An 18,223-nucleotide genomic window follows, 5' to 3' on the forward strand; every position below is an offset into this window, starting at 1 on the left:
GACCAAGCTGGCTCCCAGGATTCAGACTCCTGCCTAAGAGCCAACAGCTAGGCTGGATTGTCTCAAGTGGCTCTAGGGTTCTCTTCCCAGGCCCTGTCAGGGGTTTGTAGGGGAGTAAGGTAGACAACCCCACACTTAGCATGGAGCATGGTAGAATGCCTACTTCTGGAAGAGGGTGACATGGGCATGCCATCTGGCAATGCCCTCTACCACAGTCACCCCCAGGGACGCCTTGGTGGCATCTGGAGCTTCAGACCCAATGCCCTACTGACCTTATGAGCCCCAGAATGATGTGGTCAATGACAAACTCCAAAGGCTGTGACATGGAGGAGCAATTGCTTCTGCCAGCAGACTGTGCTGGCAGCGGTGGCAGGGTTGTAAGACCCCATCAGTCTCGGCCTGTAATTTTCATGTTCAGTGGGCAGGAAGCTCTAGCCACACAGCTGCTGTGGCTGCCCTGTCAGAGAGGGCCCCTTGCCTGCAGGGATCTTGCTGGGGTCACCACAGGCCCTCATGATAGCGGTAGCTATGTGCAGACACAGCACAGGCAGTGGGTGACTTCACCTCAAAGGCATCTCCTTCCCACAAGCCTGACTGAGGTCCCCATGACTGGCTCATGCTGTGGACAAGCTCTGAAGCCTTCTGGGAACTTAGCTCAGGTCCTTCCTTCCCTCTGTGTCTGCTGTGGCTCCTCAGTGCCTAGGTCTCTACTTCCTGGCTCTGAACTCAGTCCCCCAGTCATCTCTCTTGTCCTTTCATTGTCTTTACTTGGGACTCTTCTCCACCTTCATGATTTGGTCTTGGCGGTGACTCCCTAACTCCCAGTGACAGACATTACCTCTGGACTCACATGGCCCTGGGGTCTCCTGAAGAAGTCAGGTCAACTGTGACCTGCACTGTTCTAGCCACCGGAGCCCCACTGTCATTGAACCTTTGTCTGTACTTGGCTAAATTTGCAACCCTCCCCCCAATGGCATGTCCCCACCTCTGGTGAGTCTCAGAACTCAGGACACATTGCCCTGTGGCTTGTCTGGGCCACGTAGAACAGTCAAGACTAGGCCCCTTGTGTGGCAACAGGGTGGCTGTTCCTGAGAGGGGTGAAGGTATGGGAGCTAAGGTGTGCGTGAAGATTGCACTTGCTCCTCTCAGCATGGTGTCTGGGAGGTGCTGTGGAGAGCATTGACCTTACTCCCTGATGCTCTGAGTGCTGTGGGGGGTGGGGGAGCAATGTAGGGAGTGGGAGTGGGGTGATGGCAGAGAGCAGGGCTTCTTATGTGACACAAATGTGACCCCATCAAATTGGAAGGAACCCAACACTGCTTACAGGGCCTCTTAGCCTTCAGGTTCTTCTGGCTGGGACATAGGGAGAAGGAATGGCAGCAGGGACCCCAGGCATCAGTGCGCCTCTTTGGACTTCCTTGCACAATAGCTGAACTGAAATTGACTGTGGTGGGCAGAACTCTGGGCTGTGATCCAGGTCAGACTTTCATCAAACCACTGGTGATCAATCACCTCACCAAATCATAGGAGGGACAGCTTGGCCTGCAGCGCCTCTATAGCTCTTGGGGTCTCCCTATAGTAGGCCATTTCCTCACAGTCGGTGGGGGGGGGAGCATCACAGTACACATCAGCTGTGAGGAGACACCATGACCATGGCAACTCTTATAAAGGAAAAACACTTATTGGGGCTGGCTTACAGTTTTGGAGATTTATTATCATCATAGCATGAAGCATGGCAGCCTGCAAACAGACATGGTGCTGGACAAGGAACTGAGAGTTCTGCATCTTGATCCAAAGGCAGCCAAAGGAGATTTTCATACTAGGGCTAGCTTGGGTATATATGAGACCTCAAAGTCTGCCTCCACAGTGACACACTTCCTCTAACAAGGCCACATCCACTCCAACAAGGCCACATCTCCTAATAGTGCCACTCCCTATGCGCCAAGCATTCAAACACATGAGTCTATGGGGGCCATTCCTCTTCAACTCAACACAGATCGGGACACGTTTTCTGGTCTGCATTCAGAACTGTCAACTTTATGAAGTGTTCTACAGCTGAGCTCACACACCCCATCAATGTCACAACCATGTCATGCCCCCCAACTGTGTGCATCACAGCAAGTGATGCCACCATCCAAGCCAGTATCACCTCAGATGTGTAGCGGGAGATTAAGCCAGCTTCCCAAGAGTTGAAGACAGGCTAGGCCTTCCCATCTTTGTCACTGTCATCTCAGGTACACGGGTGCCTTTGTGATGATGTCATCCTTCCTCTCTTGGCAATGTCAGCTCCTTGCAAAAGGGAGAAGGAAGTTATGCACCCAGCAGGGGACTAGGGAAGGGGACAATATATCCTGGAAGGGTCTGAGAAGGGGGTCCTATAGGAGAGGTAAAGGGATGATGGGTCCTGCAGGAGGGTGTGTGTGTGTGTGTGTGTGTGTGTGTGTGTGTGTGTGTGCATATTGACTGACAGACCTACCAATGTCTTAGTCTTTTAAAAAGCTTGATTACCCAAGAATCTTCTCATTTTATCACATGCTTTTTAGAGAGTTGCTTCCTTCTGATTGTGAAATATGTAGTGTAAAATGAATGTTTATTTCACAGAAACTGGAAGTTCCAGAGCTAGAGACACAAGGAACAATTACCACATCTAGTGCCACCCAAAAGCAAGGACCAGTTTTGTTTTTCTTCTCATTTTGATTTTTGCCAAAAATCCTCTCAGGAGCTTCTGGGAGATGACTCCGTGGGTAGGGTGCTTGTCATGTAAGTGTGAGCATCAGAGTGTGGAGCCCCAGCACCTGCATAAAAAGTCAGGAAGGCATGATGGCTCCCTGGAATCCCAGTGCTCCTGATGTGGAACAAGGGTTGGTGGATCAAGCTGGCTGGGGAGACTTGCCCAATCAGTGAGCTCCTGGCTCAAGTAAGAGGCTCTGACTTGCTGGCGAGATGGTTCAGCGGGTAAGAGCACTGACTGCTCTTCTGAAGGTCCTGAGTTTGGATCCCAGCAACCACATAGTGGCTCACAACCACCCGTAATGAGATCGGACGCCCTCTTCTGGTGTGTCTGAAGACAGCTATAGTGAATTACGCCAGAGCGAGCAGGCGAAGCCAGCCGGCCGGAGAAAGCGGAGCGGCAGAGGTCCTGAGTTCAATTTCCAGCAGCCACGCACATGATAGCTCACGGCCATCTATACAGCTACAGTGTACTCATACACATAAAATAAATAAAAATAAATCTAAAAAAAAGTAATAAAAAAAGAGGCTCTGACTCAGTAAATAAAGTGGGTGACAAAAGAAGACACTGACAACTTCTCTCTCTCCCTCTCCCTCTCCCTTTCTCTCTCCCTCTCTCTCTTCTCTCTCTCTTCTTCTCTCTCTCTTTCTCTCTCTCTCTCTCTCTCTCTCTCTCTCTCTCTCTCTCTCTCTCTCTCTCTCTCTCTCTCTCTCTCTCACACACACACACACACACACAAAGCAAACATGTATGCACATCACAATCACAAACAAAATCCTTCCAGAGAATGCAAAATGGCAGACTTCTTAAAGGCTAACTATCACCTTGTGAGCTGTGTGCTGAATCCCAGCCATTCACTACAGCAACTTGTCCACATAACAGCTGGGACAGGGTGGCCCACAGCACATTCATTCATAGCCACTGATAACTTGCTAACTGTGCCAAACTAAGGCTGAAGTAGCCAAGGTCTGGCCCCAGCAAGCCATAGACTATGGCTGTCGTCCACAGGAAGAGGAGTGTCACTGGCCCCTACAAGCCTGGGATGGATGCAAGGCTTCCATGAGGGAAGTGTGTGTGTGATCCTATTGCATTACCTGCAATGGTGGCAACAATCGCAAGACTGCCAGGGATGGCTGGAGGCACTTGGCCACCAGACATGTCTCTCTGCTGTGGTGGCCACAAAAATCTGCTGAAACATGATGACACAAGGCCACAGACACTAGTACAAAGCCAGCATCCTGGTGGCCCTACCATAACAGGTTATGAAGCATGTGGTCTTGAAGGATGCTGGGAGAAGGGCATGCAGGACCTCTCTAAAGTGGTCCTGATTTGAAGATGAAAGACACCCAAGTGGCAAAGAGAGGCGATGGAGTCTAAGTGGCTGCCACCTGGGGGACAGAAGAACACAAATGCCTGAGCAGAGAGCTGTGTGCCCCAGTGCTAAGAGGCTCAGGGGAGTGGAGCCTGAGGCAGAGGTTCTTGGCTGGAGCTAGAAACCTGGGGGAGCAACAGGGGAAGCTTTGCCTGATGTTTGTCCTGCCTGTCCCAGGGCACTCCCAGGCTGAGCCCAGTGTGAGAACAGCAGGGAGGAAGTTTCCTGACTAGAGCAAACAGGGAGAGGGTGTCAGCAGTCGGTGAACATAAAGTCTTTATGCCCCTTCACTTCTCCGTCTATTCACTTCCTGCAGGTACCTCTTATTTCATCCTCAACATATTGAATTGTTCTCTTGAAAGGAATTTTGACATTTCACCTCTCTACTCCTGATCATGGTGCTGGACAGACACTCAGGCCATGGCCAGGGGTACAGAACCGAAAGCCAGGAAAACTTCTCCTACTCCATCAGCATGACTCTCACCCTCCCTCATGACGCCTGGTCTGCGTGTACTCACGCTCCAAACCCTTCCATCTGGCAGCGGCTTAATCAATCCCTTCTTGAAGCCCATTCTGCAGGCACACCCTGAGACTCACAGTCAGCCAGAAGTTACTGCCTCAGTCTGGAATCCCCTGCCTGCCCTCTCCTCTATCCATTCACTTCTGACTCCCTCGAGCACATCCTGAGTCCTGGAGGATATGTAAACAGAACCAAGGAGCTGGGGTGTCCAAGGAGGTGGGAACATCTAAATATCCAATGCATCTGAAGTCCACACTGAGCTGCAGCTTCTGTGGCTCACTCTGTGCCCCTTGCCCTGTTATCTGTCTGCATGGAAGGCGTTATGTCTTCCGCACTGCACCAGCAGTTCGCTCACTGTGCACAACCCCAGACATACACTCAGACCTAAAACTGGGCCGTGTCAACAGACTGGGGACTTTCCCTGAAATGCTACAAAGTGATACACGATGCTCTTCAGCTGGACCCATCTGGAACCCACAGAGAGTGCTGTACACTTTTGGAACACACTTCTGTTCACAGACTGGGATTTGACAGGTGAGAAACCAAAGGCTCAGAAAGGAAGGCAGCCTGCCTGGCCACATGCAGAGTGTCTGGTCATTCTACAGATTGTCAAGGGTGTGTTGGCTTGCCAGCCCGGAGGGCTTGTGACTGTGTGAAAAGCCGTATAGGGGCTGCGATTCTCCTCCCTCCTAATGTCAGGCAGAGGGAATGGCTGCTGTCCATGTGGCTGCCATAACTGGTCAGAAGGAATTGATGCTGGTGTCATGGTTCAAGATGGAGGACCCTGACCCCTTAAATCAAGGGTACCAAACAGGAGGGGTACTTAGGACTGAGCAGGTATAGAGGGTAAAGGATGTGGGACACAGAAAGCCTTGCTTACTGCACTTTCCCTTCAGACAGACAGAAGCCCGGCCTGTTGTTAATCAGCCATTTGGGTCACAGCAGCCACAATTGGAAAGATGGGTTTCTTACACAGTAGAATATGGTAGGTATTTAAACAGAGAAAAGAAGCAGGCCTAGGTGGGTGGGGTCAGCAGAGGGGCCTAGACAACCAGGGGAGGGTCAGAGAGGAAGAGAACTGCCTCCTACGCACACGCACAGGTACACACATACACACAGGCACACACACACACACACACACACACACACACACACACACACACGCACACACGCTTGTGCATGTGCCCACCCAACCTGTTCCTCACTGCAACCTTTAATAGATGGCAGGAAGTTGATCTAGGAGCCTGAGCAGCTCAGGTCAAATATTGGTGTGATCCAGCTTGTAGGAAGGCAAGCAGGGGCAAGGGGCAGCTGCATGGAGCCTGGGAATAAGAACTTGGGAGGTCTATAAGGGGCAGTTGGTAACCCCCTTGGGCTCCAGGCATGACTGGCTGCTGGTGAAGAGGGGTGGACTGGTCCCCTCTGGTGTGGGACCTCTACAGTCAGAGGCTGGGCAGCCATGGTTGTGTGGCTACTGGGATCCCTCACCCTTACGCAGCCTCAGTGTCGTCTGTAGAAGGCGTGGACGAGGCTGACAGCACAGAGCTGAAAAGATGTGTACCCTGCTGAGTAGTAGGGAGCACTTTGACTATGGGTGCCGGGCAGAAGAGGATGAAGATGTGCCAGGTAGATGATGGAACATTAGAACTGGGTTTAGGGGAAAGCACTGGAGTCTGCCACACAGCTTCCCTGACAGCATTTACTTCATCCTTACCTTCCAACCCATCATCTGAGCCTGTGACACACTGGGAAAGGACCTAAGAGGAAACCTTGGAGTTCCCTTGTCTGAACTACTTGGGTTTCAACGTGTACTCTGATCGTGCCCTTATCCGAGTTGGACTCATCCCATCAGCCTTAGTGGGCGAGCTGGGGGCTGCTGATGGCCAGGGACCCTGTTTGGCTGGGTCCTCAGAACTGCCCGGTGAAGCATTGCTTCCTGGGTCTTTCTGAAGTCACTGAGGAGGGAGTTGAGGAATCCAGTACCACAGTCATCAAGAGGCTGCAACAGTACTCAGGGCCAGAGGAGTCCCTCCACATAATTATCAGATGACCCTGGGGGGCACACGGGGGACACAGTGGCTTCCCTATGACTCAGTGGATCCTGACCATGTGTGATTATGGGCACACAGCAGCTCAAGGTGTAGGAGTGAAGAGAGGGAGATGCCTTGAAGCATCTCTCAAGGGGGAATCTGTTTCCACACTACCTGTGCCTGGGGCCTACTGGACCCTATGAACTCTGCAAAGGGAATTAACCCCTCCAAGCCATGCCCCATTCCCCACTGTGATATGGAGCCCACCCTTCACAGCGTCTATGAGTCGCCCATCACCTTTCTGACAAGTCTCCAATACCCTAGCTCCTCTGCCTCTACCCTGCCCCACTTCTCATCCCTGCTTTCACATCCTTTTACCTCTCTGCTTGGAGTCACCCAGCCAGAGAGCCAGAGTGGCCCTGGAGATGCCAAGGTACCAACAAATGAGATCCTCACCAAGCCTGTCTTTTAGAGCAAGGCAAACTCCCAGGTGGGTGATTCAAGTGGCCCCAGCTGCCTTCCTGTGTCCTTGTTGGAGTGAGAAACAGGGGGACACCCCTCCATCCCATACATTGAACATGGTGTGACTGGGAAGAATGCAGGGACTGGGATAATACTGGCAGCACAGGTGGCTGGACCCCTCGAGAGCTGGTGTGCACCGCAGAGCCCCTGGCCTCACAAGTGCTGCTGCTCAGGTTGCTGTGGACATGGCACAGGAGCTTGGGCTGGGATGCTCTGCCCTTCCCAGCCACCTCTCTACTGAGCTCCCAGGGCCTGTACCCTGCCATATCTGGAACGTCCCACATCCCTGCCTCTGGGAGCCTCCTGACATCCTCACAGATGGCCTGTGCAAAGATTGGGCTCCTCCGAGCCAGCCTGTGATGGCCATCACAGGTGGTACTGGAGACCCACCTGAGGCCTAAGTGAGAAAAGAGCCAGGAGAGCGGAGTGCAGACAGCCTACGACTGCTGCTATGGGGTGTTCAGGAACAAGAAACTAAACAAGAGAGGTGGAAAGCAGGGCAAGCTTGGGAAGGAGCTATTGGTATGAGGTCATGTGGGGTAGGTAGGAGCTCATAAGCTCAGGAGCATGAGCTGCTCATGCCCCTGTGTAGTGGTGTCTCCACCAAGCTTTTTGCAGTAAAATACAAGTGAAGAGTAGTCATGGGAGGGGGATGTCACACCCTCCTATGTTTCCCATGATCATGTCTGAGATGGACCTTAGTGTTCCAGGGGAGGATGGCTTGCTCAGAGCCATGTGAATTAGATGTTGCTGCACACCCAAAGATCTTCGTGCTGATGCCATGGTCCCCAAGACAGCGGGGCTGGGAGGTGGGGTAACTGAGCCCAATTTGGCTTAAGTGGATTTTTCTGATGGCCCTGCCAGCAATGGTAGAACTCTCAGCTCAGGTGACTGCATTGTTGTTGATGGCTGAGAGCCAGCATGGACCTGAGTCCCCTCTGGTGCTTGCTTGATCTGTCCTCCTAGAGCTCCTGATCCCTATCCCCTAGAGGAGGAAGGGAATCCTCAACTGCTGAGGTCAGGGCTAGACTAGCTTCTCTTGGCCCCAACACAGGCCATGCTGGGAATGGGTGTGTCCACAGTCATCTCTCGATATGACGGTTTGGTGAGGCCTTTATGCTGGGCTCTGGTCTAGAAGTGGTCATGTAGAGTGAGTTTATTGCTCAATGGTCCTTTTCCAGCCTCCTGAGACAGGCATAATGGGAAAGCGAGAGGAGCCATGGCAGTTCTGGGAATGGGGAAACACGACTGAGGAGTCAACACTCACTACCCTCCTCCCAGGGCGAGCCTGTCTCTGTCCTCAGACAGAGCAAGTTCCCCCTCCCACTGAGTCTGCCAGGCTGATAGGTCCCCACAGAGATGTCCTCACCCTGCTGACTGGGTCAAAGGCATCCTTGACCTCCAGGAGCCATTGACTCAGGCCTTGTAGAGATAGAAGCCTAGGATTTCTGCCCTCCTAGGGCACAGGCTGTCAACCCAAGTCTGACCAAAAGGATTGGCTTTGTAGAGATGTCACAGTGGGCAGTGGCCCACAGCGGCCAAGTGGATGCTGTTTGCCCACTAAGGCATCCTGAAGTTCTGGCTCAGGTCACACAGAGGGTCCCTGTGATCCTGATCCCCAAGCTTCTCAGCTCCTTCAACACCTGCATCTGTCTTTCCTAGGACAAAGCTGGTGCAGAGTAACTGTGCTCCCAAGAGAGTGAATATAGCCCTACTGGGGTAGGGCTTATGGCCTCAAAGTCAGGCCATATGTGAAGGAAGGTAGTTGGGTAGACTTGGGAGAGACACTGGGGCTCCTTCTAAAGCCTGGCTTCTGGGCAATGGGCCTACAGGCTGCTGCAGCCTTCAATAGGCCACAGGATATTCTAGACCCATGCTAATGGGAGAGCAGTAAGGAGTGCAACAGGCCCCAGCCTCCACCACCCCCTCCTGCCTTTGCAGAGATTCTACAGGCGGCTCTGTCCCCACGTTGTCTTCCTCCTGTCATTCACAGAAACTTGATTACAGACAATGGGACAAAGGGTCTGAGAGGTTAAGACAGTGTCCTTTGTTACTTAACCATGGTACAGCATGGTATGGTTGTTGGAACGCCCTGGGCTCATGAGCATCTTAATAGGAAACATCACTGTGGCAGGGCCAGCCTAGGGTGTTAGCATTCTGTATAAACTCCACCCCCACAGATACCTGGCAGCAGCCAGGTATGCTCCTCCCATGGTTACCTGGCAATGGTCAGGTAGGCCTGGCCCTATAAAAGGGGCTGCTGGCCCCCTCCTCTCTCTCTTACTCCTGCTTGCCTCTTGCCCCCTTGCTCCCCCTCTCTCCCCATTCCCTTCCCCCTTCTCTCCATGTGGTCATGGCCGGCCCCTACTTCTCTACTCTCTCCTTCTCTCTGCCTTTCTCTGCCTCTGCTACCCTCTTAACTCCCCTCCCATGCCCTAAATAAACTCTATTCTATACTATACCAGTGTGTGTCTGGTCCCTCAGGGGGAAGGGATGCCTCGGCATGGGCCTGTGGAGGCACCCCCTTCCCCCGACACCTCACCAGAACATATTCTTACAGCTCTTTCTCTTTTTATGATCACAACACAGGGAGCACCCACTATAAAGCTCTGGGAGCACCCTCACCTTGAGCAAGTCTCACGGCAGCTCCAAGGCAGCCGCTTTGTTTCAGGGCTGACCTACCTGGGCTCAGAGAGATCTACCATCAAAGGCCCTGCAACCTGAGGTAGCAGGCAGCTGAGGACACCTAGTGGCTGATAAATTGCAGACTGGCAGGCAGGGGATGACCTAACCCAAGTGTCCTTAGTTACCGTGACAACACTGGCTGAACCCACAGTAGGTCATCACTACCTTTTATCTTCAGCACCCCGCCCCCTGTGGCCCAACCCACCCAAGAATGGGACTGTCAGCTAGTTGGGTCCTGACATCACCAGGGATGAAGAGGTTCACAAGCTTCTCTCAAGGCATAAGGTGCCATGTCCTTCTGGGCAGGCTGGCAGGGAGGTCACTCTACTTGGTTGGCTCTGGGGCTCAATTCCTCCCTGTGGTAATGGATAATCTGGGTCCCACATTCCCCATTGCCAATGGAGGCCATCATGTCCTGAACTCCTCTCAGGCAGGTACTATGAGGATGAATGATGCAGGCTTGTGTCATATACACGAGAGAGCAGAGAGGAGGAGAGATCATCGTAGGTCCTGCTGAGGGATTTCTATCACCTTACCTTTTAATAGACAAGGGGATGGAGGACTGAGGTAAGTGATTTGTCAAGGCCATACCATGAGAGAGCCAGCAAGAGGCCTTGCTGGATTCAGTCCTCGCTGTAGACCAGGGCTAGGCTGCAGTGTGGGACTAGAAAAAGGATGGGTTAGAGGGCTGAGAATTGGGCAGAGCCTGGGCTCTTGGGGAGGCATATCACACACCTAGAAGATACCACAGGTGCTGAAAAACATTTACTACTGTTTGGTCCTTCAGTTCCCCCCAACCCTCAGCAAAATAATAATAATAATAATAATAATAATAATAAATTGCCCACACCCCAAGAAGAGGAAGAGACCCCTTGTATATATATATGCCTCTTCTCAGGTTGTCAGGATGGGTGGCCAGGGGCCAGCCAGGGTGCCCGGCCACAGAAGCGCTGGGGCACCAGGTTGGTCCTACGGAGGTTCAGTTCTGAGGCAAAGGTCCTTGCTTTTTGGTAGAAGAAGAGGGACATCTCACGGTCCATGAGGAAGTGATGGTAGATGGTGGCCAGGCGTGTGTAAATCTTCAACTGAGCCTTCTTGTGGCCCAGGTCCACGGCTGCTGCCAGTGCCAGCTGGTAATACCCAGCTGCATCGAAGGGGTCCTGTGGGTAGATGTGTTTGACTGTGTAAAGCCGACTCACTGGAGTGGGGGTGGGGTACCTGGAGCATTCCTCCAAGGACTACATGATCTCAGGGTCACGATGATAAATCTACCCATAACCAGCAAGGGTGGGGATGGAAATACCTTGAGTGACCCCCAAGGGCTACATGATCCCAGGACCCCTTTCACGCACTCCCCACCATGATGATTGACCAACAGGACCACATCAGGACACTCTGGGGACATCTCATCCTGCTCTATCACAGTCACAGCTTAGACTCTATTCCCAACACTGCTGGAGCTTCCTGGTCCTTGTGTTTGGACACCTTTCGTTGTTGTTGTTTGATTTTGTTCTTTTTTTGGTTTTAGGAGACAGGGTTTCTCTGTGTAGCCCTGGCTGTCCTGGAACTTGCTCTGTAGACCAGGCTGGCCTTGAACTCAGAAATATTCCTGCTTCCACGTCCTGAGAGCTGGGATCAAAGGTGTGCACCGACCGACACAGCCCGGCTGGACGTTGGTTTTTAAATCTGTTGCTGCTAAGGGTACACCAACTTGGTTGCTGGCTCAGAGTAGCTCCAAGCCCATCCTAAGTGTGATCCAGAGACCTAGGTGACCTGGAACAGCATTATGGCTATCCCACAGGTCCTTCCTGTGTACACATCTGTGTCCCTTTCCTGAAGCTCCCTTCTTCCTCCCAGATCCCAGAGCTTAAGGCCTTGACCTATCATGGCCTCTGCTTCTTCCCTCCTGAGCCTCTCTGCTGCCTGTATCTGACCGTGCCTCACCTCTAGTCACTCCAGGAGTGTATGATGCCTTTCCAAGAGCAGGTGGATCCCCTGAGACTGCAGGGCCTCACTAGCTCTGGGGACTTCCTGGCCCCCTGTTGTTGAGTGATTGTACATGTGGCCCACATCTTGGTACCTAAGATGAGGTGTGACACACCTGCCTCTGGCCACTCCCAGGTCAAGGGCATCTTTGCCTCAAACTCAGCATCCTGGCAGGATGCAAATTGCCCCTGGACACACCCCACCTTAGCTTCTTCAGAGGACTTTTCCCACAAGAGTGATCTGAGGAGTTTCCTGAGACCCCACCCAGTCTGCCGTCCCTTGTTCCTCATCTGGGACAGCTCCCTCAGCTGGCAACAAAGTCCAAGATCTGACAATGTCTTCTCTATATCAGCCCCACAGAGCCAGGAACAGAGTGGGCCACATACAGCGGATGGTGGGTACTCTTCACCCTGGGCTCAAGGCCATCTCTCCCTGGCTAACTCTGTGGCATGGGGGAGCATGGGAGGTACCTGGGACCTCAAGGGGTAGAAGTTCTGGAGGAGAGGGCACTCAGCTCCTTGGGAAGGACAGCCAAAGTGTGTGCATATACACCTGTGTGGCAGCTTGGATTCAACACAGGTGCCTGACCTATGACCAACCAGGATTCAGAGAGGCAGCCTGGGATCAGCGTACTCCTTCCTGAACCTTAGTTTCCTTCACTGTGAGGCAGGATGGTATTCTCTCCACCCATCCCTCCTAGGTGACCAGGAAAGGCAATGCCACGGATTCCAGTAAGGAATCGTGGAGAAAGGCTGACATCCTGGGTGGGCTTCCTGGAAGAGGCACCATGGTCTGGGTTGGATTCTGCAATGTGAGTGGTCAATATTCATACATGTCCTTGTCTCTTTACGTTCTTTTGGGAGAATTGCCACATTTAGGAAACTTCCTAACAACTTTCCCACTGCTAGTATATGGTTCCTTGGGCTCTCTGTTAGATCAGAGGACCAAGTCTGACCAGCACAAGAGGGTAGCCCTGTCTGCCGACCTGGCTGGCTTCTCACAGCCAGGCCCTGCTCCAGGAAAATGTGAGGCCATTGCCAGGGGCCAATGACTACATTGCAAACCCCATATTCAGGCAGAGCAATGACTCTACCCCAGGCTGAGCCCCAACCCTTCCACACACTCAGGTGGAGCAATGACTCTACCCCAGGCTGAGCCCCCACTCTTTTTACCCACCTTCAGGTCATAGAAGATGATGTCACCCAGCACCAGGTAGACCTTCACATAGTACAGGGTCTCCTCATCGAATTCCAGGGGCGAGCTGCACAGTGACAGAGCCTTGAGGAAGAAGTGCTCAGCCAGTTCCCCATGGCCCAGCTGGTGGTGCAGGGTGGCTAGCCTGTGGTAGGCCACTCGCTCATTCAGACGGTCACCTGGGGGGTTCAGGTAGTGAGGACACCACCCAGCAGGGTGGGAAGGCCATGAGCTCATCAGGCTGCAGACAGTGGGTAAGGACAGAAGAGGCAGGAAAGGGAGGTGGGAGAGGACAGCATACCCATGCCCTGTGTGGAAAGCAGGGCAAGAGGGCCAGCCTGTGGTCCCAGCAAGAGAAAGCCTCTGAGCTTTTCTCTCTCTCCTCAAGTCCCTGCCTGCTCTGTGCTCAGCTGTGGCTAGGCACCGGAGACTCAGCAGAGCTGCTGTGGGCCCCAGTCAATCTCCACAGGAAATGGGAGAAGCCAAGCAAGGTCTGCTCAGCAGACCTGGGCCTGGAGGCCTAGTAGGATGGGATGCAGAGCAGGGCACAGGGCTGAGGACTCACCTAGGGTGATGCTGAGTGCAAGGGCCTCATGGGCAAACTCCAGGCCCTCCTGAGGTGCCTCCAGTGCAGACAGAAGGGCCACCAGCTTGTTGCACAGGCGCAGTTCCACTTCCTGGTTCCCTACAGTCACAGCCAGGGGCAGTGCCCGGTCCTGTCCATATACTGAGGTTAGGCTTCTACAGTACCCACCATGCAAAATACCTCCTGAGCCCACATGTGTGCAAGGCACTGTCCTCTCCCTTCATATGGTCTCTCTGTGGGACAGAGGTTGGTTCTGTCCTGATACCCCAGGCTGGGAGTTGGGGTCACTCCCACATATAGTGGCCACTCACCCGGTAGAAGGACACAGCTTTCTCCCGCTCCCAGGTCCCATTGAAGAAAATGTCCCCAGCTGCCTCAAACAGTTCCAGCCCCAGCTTGGGGTCCCCAGTATACAGGGCTGCATTCTGTGCCACCTGTAAGAACCAGAAGTTCTCTGGAGACTGTACCTCCCGGAGAGGCTGTGTCTCTGAGATGTGTGGTCTCACACTTGGAGACACCAACCTCCTTCTGTCCCTGTGCGTTTGTGGCTCTGAGGAGAGGAACTTTCAGGACCAGAGAGCTAGGAAGTGTCAGTCCAGCTGCATCCCCAGTGCTCAGCAGGTGTGGGCTGGCCAGGTGAGCAAGGAAGAACTCAGGCATGGCTTCTGGCCTGCCTACTATGTTCGGATCACAGCTGGCTGCCCCTCCTGTGGCTCCCACCACATCCTATCCCGTCCTGACCCATCCATACCCACTTCTTTCCCATCAGTGCTATAGGACCAAGAGAGAGCCTGAGGTTGAGGTTTCTCTGCTGTGTCCAGGGATGCCTGCAATGCCTGGTACAGAGTAGGTGCCCAACAAACATCTGCTCAGTGATGAGATAAGATACCATCGTTCCAGCTTCTAGGCTGGACCTTGATGTTCTCTTCCAGCAGGTGGCGCTAGGTCTCCACCCTGACTCAAAGTTGCTTTGAGGCCCTTTCCCATGCTCTTTGAGCCCTGGGCTCCTGGATCCGTGCCACTCCTGTGCTCCTCATCTGTCCAGATCTCACCGAGCTTGGGAAGCATCACAGCTTGTATGATAAAACATGTTTTGAAGTAAACATACTATGAACTGCTGAAGCAAGCTCTTCTGTGTGCAAACTGAGTGGACACAGCTTTCCCATGTACACTGAGCACTTACTATGTACTGACAAGAGGTGGGTACTATGCCGGGCCCACCTTCTGTCCAGATGGTTATCAGAGAGGCTGTGCATGGAAGGAAACTAAGGGAGCCAGAGTGGGAAGGTACTCAATAGTGATGGGAGGGTGAGAAGAACAAGTGGATGGATATATGGGTGGATGAGGGGATACACAGGTAGGTGGACAAATGAATGTGTGGTGAAGAGGGAGATGTAATGAATGGATGAGTGGGTGGGTGGCTGAAAGGATGGATGGGTGGATAGATGGATGGACTGGTGAATCAATGGGGAGTGAGTAGATGGGTGGATAGATGAGAGGGCAGTTGGGTGGGTGGGGGTAGGTGAGTGGATAGTTAGGTAGATAAGTAGGTGGTCACATGGCAGTGGGTGGGTAGATAGGTGAGTTGAGTGGGGAGGGAGGGAGCCAGTGCACCGTGCCAGTACTGAACGCACCTGGATGTACAAGTCCACCAGCTCATTCTGGCGCAGGATATAGTAGATCTTCCCTGCCTGCAGCCAGGCACGTGCCTCCTTCTCCTTCTGCTGCAGGTCGATGAAAATCCCCAGGCTCCGTTTAGTGTAATCCAGAGCTGACTTGTAGGCCCTGGGGTCAGACACAGGCATCAGAACAGGATCTGCCTACAGAATGGTCTGGAAGGTCAGGACCTGAAGGACTCCTCTGTGGGCAGCATCGTGTCCTGCCCTAGGCACCCCGTCACAGCATGGAGAAACAACTCTTCAGAGGGAAGACAGGCAGCTATGTGCTATCAACTCCAGCATGCTGAATCCAGCCAGTAATGGCTGGTTGTATGTCAACTTGACATAAGCTAGAGTCATTCGAGAAAGGAGGATCTCATTTGAGAAAATGTCCCTACCAGACTGGACTGTGGGTAAGCCTATAGTGTTTCCTTGACTGTTGTGTGAGGTCCAGCTTACTGTAAGCAGAGCTACTTCTAGGCTATGGTCCTGGGCATTTTAAGAAAGCAGGTTGAGCAAGCCAGCAAGCAGCACTCCTCCATGGCCTCTGCATCAGCCCCTGCTTCCAGCTTCCTGCTGTGTTTTGAATTCCTGCCCTTACTTTTCTCAGTGATGGGCTATGATATAGAGATGGAAATGAAAATAAGCCCTTCCCCCACTCAAGTTATTTGTGATTGTGGTATAGAAACCCTAACTAATACAAAGTCTGTCTTCTCTGGGAGACACTGGCATATGGCAGAATTCAGATTGTAGACCAGGGCTTCTCAAACTTGTATATACTGCAGTGTTACAGAGGACTGTTTTCAGCAGTGGCTGTCCTTGAGGCCTGGGTGGGGCTGAGCACCTTCAACACGCCTCCAAGGAGATGGACAACAGCCCGGGGACATATCCAAGAAGCCTGACTCCAGACCACCATTCCTGTTGTGAGTCTGTGCTAGAACAGGGGTCTCCCCTGTTTCCTAATAGGGTCTTCCCTGCTCCAGTGCCCCTGCCTTAGGGGAGGTGTCATGCTGAGGATTTTACCAACTGTCAGGCTATCCAGAACTTCAATGTAAGTCATACCTCCAACATGACCCTGCGCCCTGGCTCCAGGGAAGTTTGCTCTGCCCTCTGTGGTGAGAAGCCTAGAGAACATGTGGCTGCCCTCAGACATCCGGTGGGTGAAAGACACCCACCTGGCTCTAGGCTGACAACTAAAGACTAGGGGTAGGTAGGGTCAGCTCACAGCAGGAACCATGGCATGGATGGTTTGAAATGGCTATAGTGATGATCCTTGTTTAACCGAGAAAACAAGGGTAGGAGGGCTGGTCCCCCATCAGAGCGGGGGCCATGCTGGGACTCCTATACCATGAACAATGAATGGAATGATCTCCAGCCCTGGAGAATTGGGGTTTGGGTGGTTCCTGATGGGAGGGGCTCCCAGGGTTTCTGTGTCTCCTACACTGCTGTTCTTACCGCTCAGTGCCTAGCGACAGGTAGAGCTGACTGATGGCCTCCAGGAGCTGCCCCTCCAGCACCTTGTCAGCGGTCTTGCGTGCCAGTGCCAGTTGGAACTCATGGTAGATGACACATCGAACCTCGTTGGGCATGACCTTGCTGTAGAAGTGGCACAGCTTTTGCACAGCCTGTAACTGACCTGGGTGGGGACAGAGGGAGGATATGTTACCCTCCCAATTCAATCACCTTTGAAGCACCCCAATGCCTGTGGGTGGAAGGGTTGAAGGCCCCACTGTATGACTCCCTCTTCTTCACTTCTGAGCTGGGTCCTCAAAAAAAAAGGGGATCCCAAGCCCAGAGCCAGGTTACATAGTCTGTAGAGAAGCACACCATGAGCTTTCCATCAACTGACATCCAGGGAAGCTTGGAGATAATGCTGATCAGTCCAGGGGAGGGTCCTGTCCAGGCTTTTGCCCTGTCTACACATTTTGTTTCTGTCTTAACATGCTCTTCCCATCTCCATCCTGGCCTGATGGCCATGGAAATGGCAGCTCAATATAGTCGGACACACAGACAGTATCATAGCCAGCATCTTTCCTGGCACCTGCCACATTGGACAACATATTCAGCCTACATCAGGCTGTGCTCTACCCATAAGCCTGGGTTCCACCCAGGAGGCAAGGCTCCAAACCATGTCTCACTAGACTATCCCAAACTCAGGGACCGGGAGCCATGAAGCATCCCCAACTGTCAAAACAACTTGGAAATCAACAGAGAGGCAGAAGGCTTAGCCGTGCCATAAGCCAACCAGATCTTTTGAGGGTTCAGGTCTTCTCAAGGGCTCATAGAGCAGTCTCTAAAGACATATTCCAGACCACTGACCAAGTCTCAGGAAATGCAAAGGGATGGAAGTCATAGGGAATGTGCTCTTTGGCTACATGGCAGCAAAACAGAACTACAGAATGAGTTTAGTGTCAGGTAGTACAACTAGTGAGATCTTATCTCAGAGAAGACTTGGAAATAAAAAAAAAAAAGGTTACAGAGCATTTGCCTGGCACATGTGAGGCCCTAGGGTGGTTTATTTAGTCCTGCTAAGCAAACAGAGGGACAAAAAGAAATCAGTAACAGTGGAAAGTTTGGTAAGTTCAGATATATGAAAGTTAAGCTGCCCATTTCTGAATAGCCAGAGGTTAAAGGAAGAGACACGAATGAAACAGAAGCATAGAGGTTTAAGGGATGACTAGATTGGAGACATGGCTCAAAGGTCAAGAGGACTGGCTTCTCTTGCAGAAGACCTGGGTTTGATTCCTAGCACCCATATGGCACCTCACAACCATCTGCAACTCCAGGTCTAGGTCATCTGAAGTGGGGATCTGACACCTCTGCTGGCACCAGACATACATGTGGTACGCAGGTATACATGAAGGCAAAATGCTCAAGCACATGATGATGAGGAGGAGGAGGAGAAGGAGGAGAAGGAGGGGGAGGAGGAGGGCAAGGAG

General features: G+C 52.6%; 1 protein-coding gene across 2 annotated transcripts in view; it reads right to left on the bottom strand.

Annotated features, from left to right (window-relative positions):
* Window positions 1–10,607: 10,607 nt before the first annotated feature.
* The window catches only part of Sh3tc1 (SH3 domain and tetratricopeptide repeats 1), a 45,579-nt gene continuing 37,963 nt past the window's right edge, over window positions 10,608–18,223 (bottom strand). For both annotated transcript variants that reach the window (XM_031341769.1, XM_031341768.1), the window contains exons 13-18: window positions 16,740–16,920; window positions 15,261–15,411; window positions 13,938–14,060; window positions 13,606–13,756; window positions 13,023–13,219; window positions 10,608–11,020 (exon numbers count right to left, since the gene is read on the bottom strand). In XM_031341769.1, coding sequence (XP_031197629.1) covers window positions 10,763–11,020; window positions 13,023–13,219; window positions 13,606–13,756; window positions 13,938–14,060; window positions 15,261–15,411; window positions 16,740–16,920 — 1,061 coding nt within the window. In that variant the 3' untranslated portion in view covers window positions 10,608–10,762. The remainder of the gene's footprint in view (window positions 11,021–13,022; window positions 13,220–13,605; window positions 13,757–13,937; window positions 14,061–15,260; window positions 15,412–16,739; window positions 16,921–18,223) is intronic.

This window comes from Mastomys coucha, unplaced genomic scaffold (assembly GCF_008632895.1).
Source record: "Mastomys coucha isolate ucsf_1 unplaced genomic scaffold, UCSF_Mcou_1 pScaffold22, whole genome shotgun sequence".
In the NCBI taxonomy this organism is placed as follows: Eukaryota; Metazoa; Chordata; class Mammalia; order Rodentia; family Muridae; genus Mastomys; species Mastomys coucha.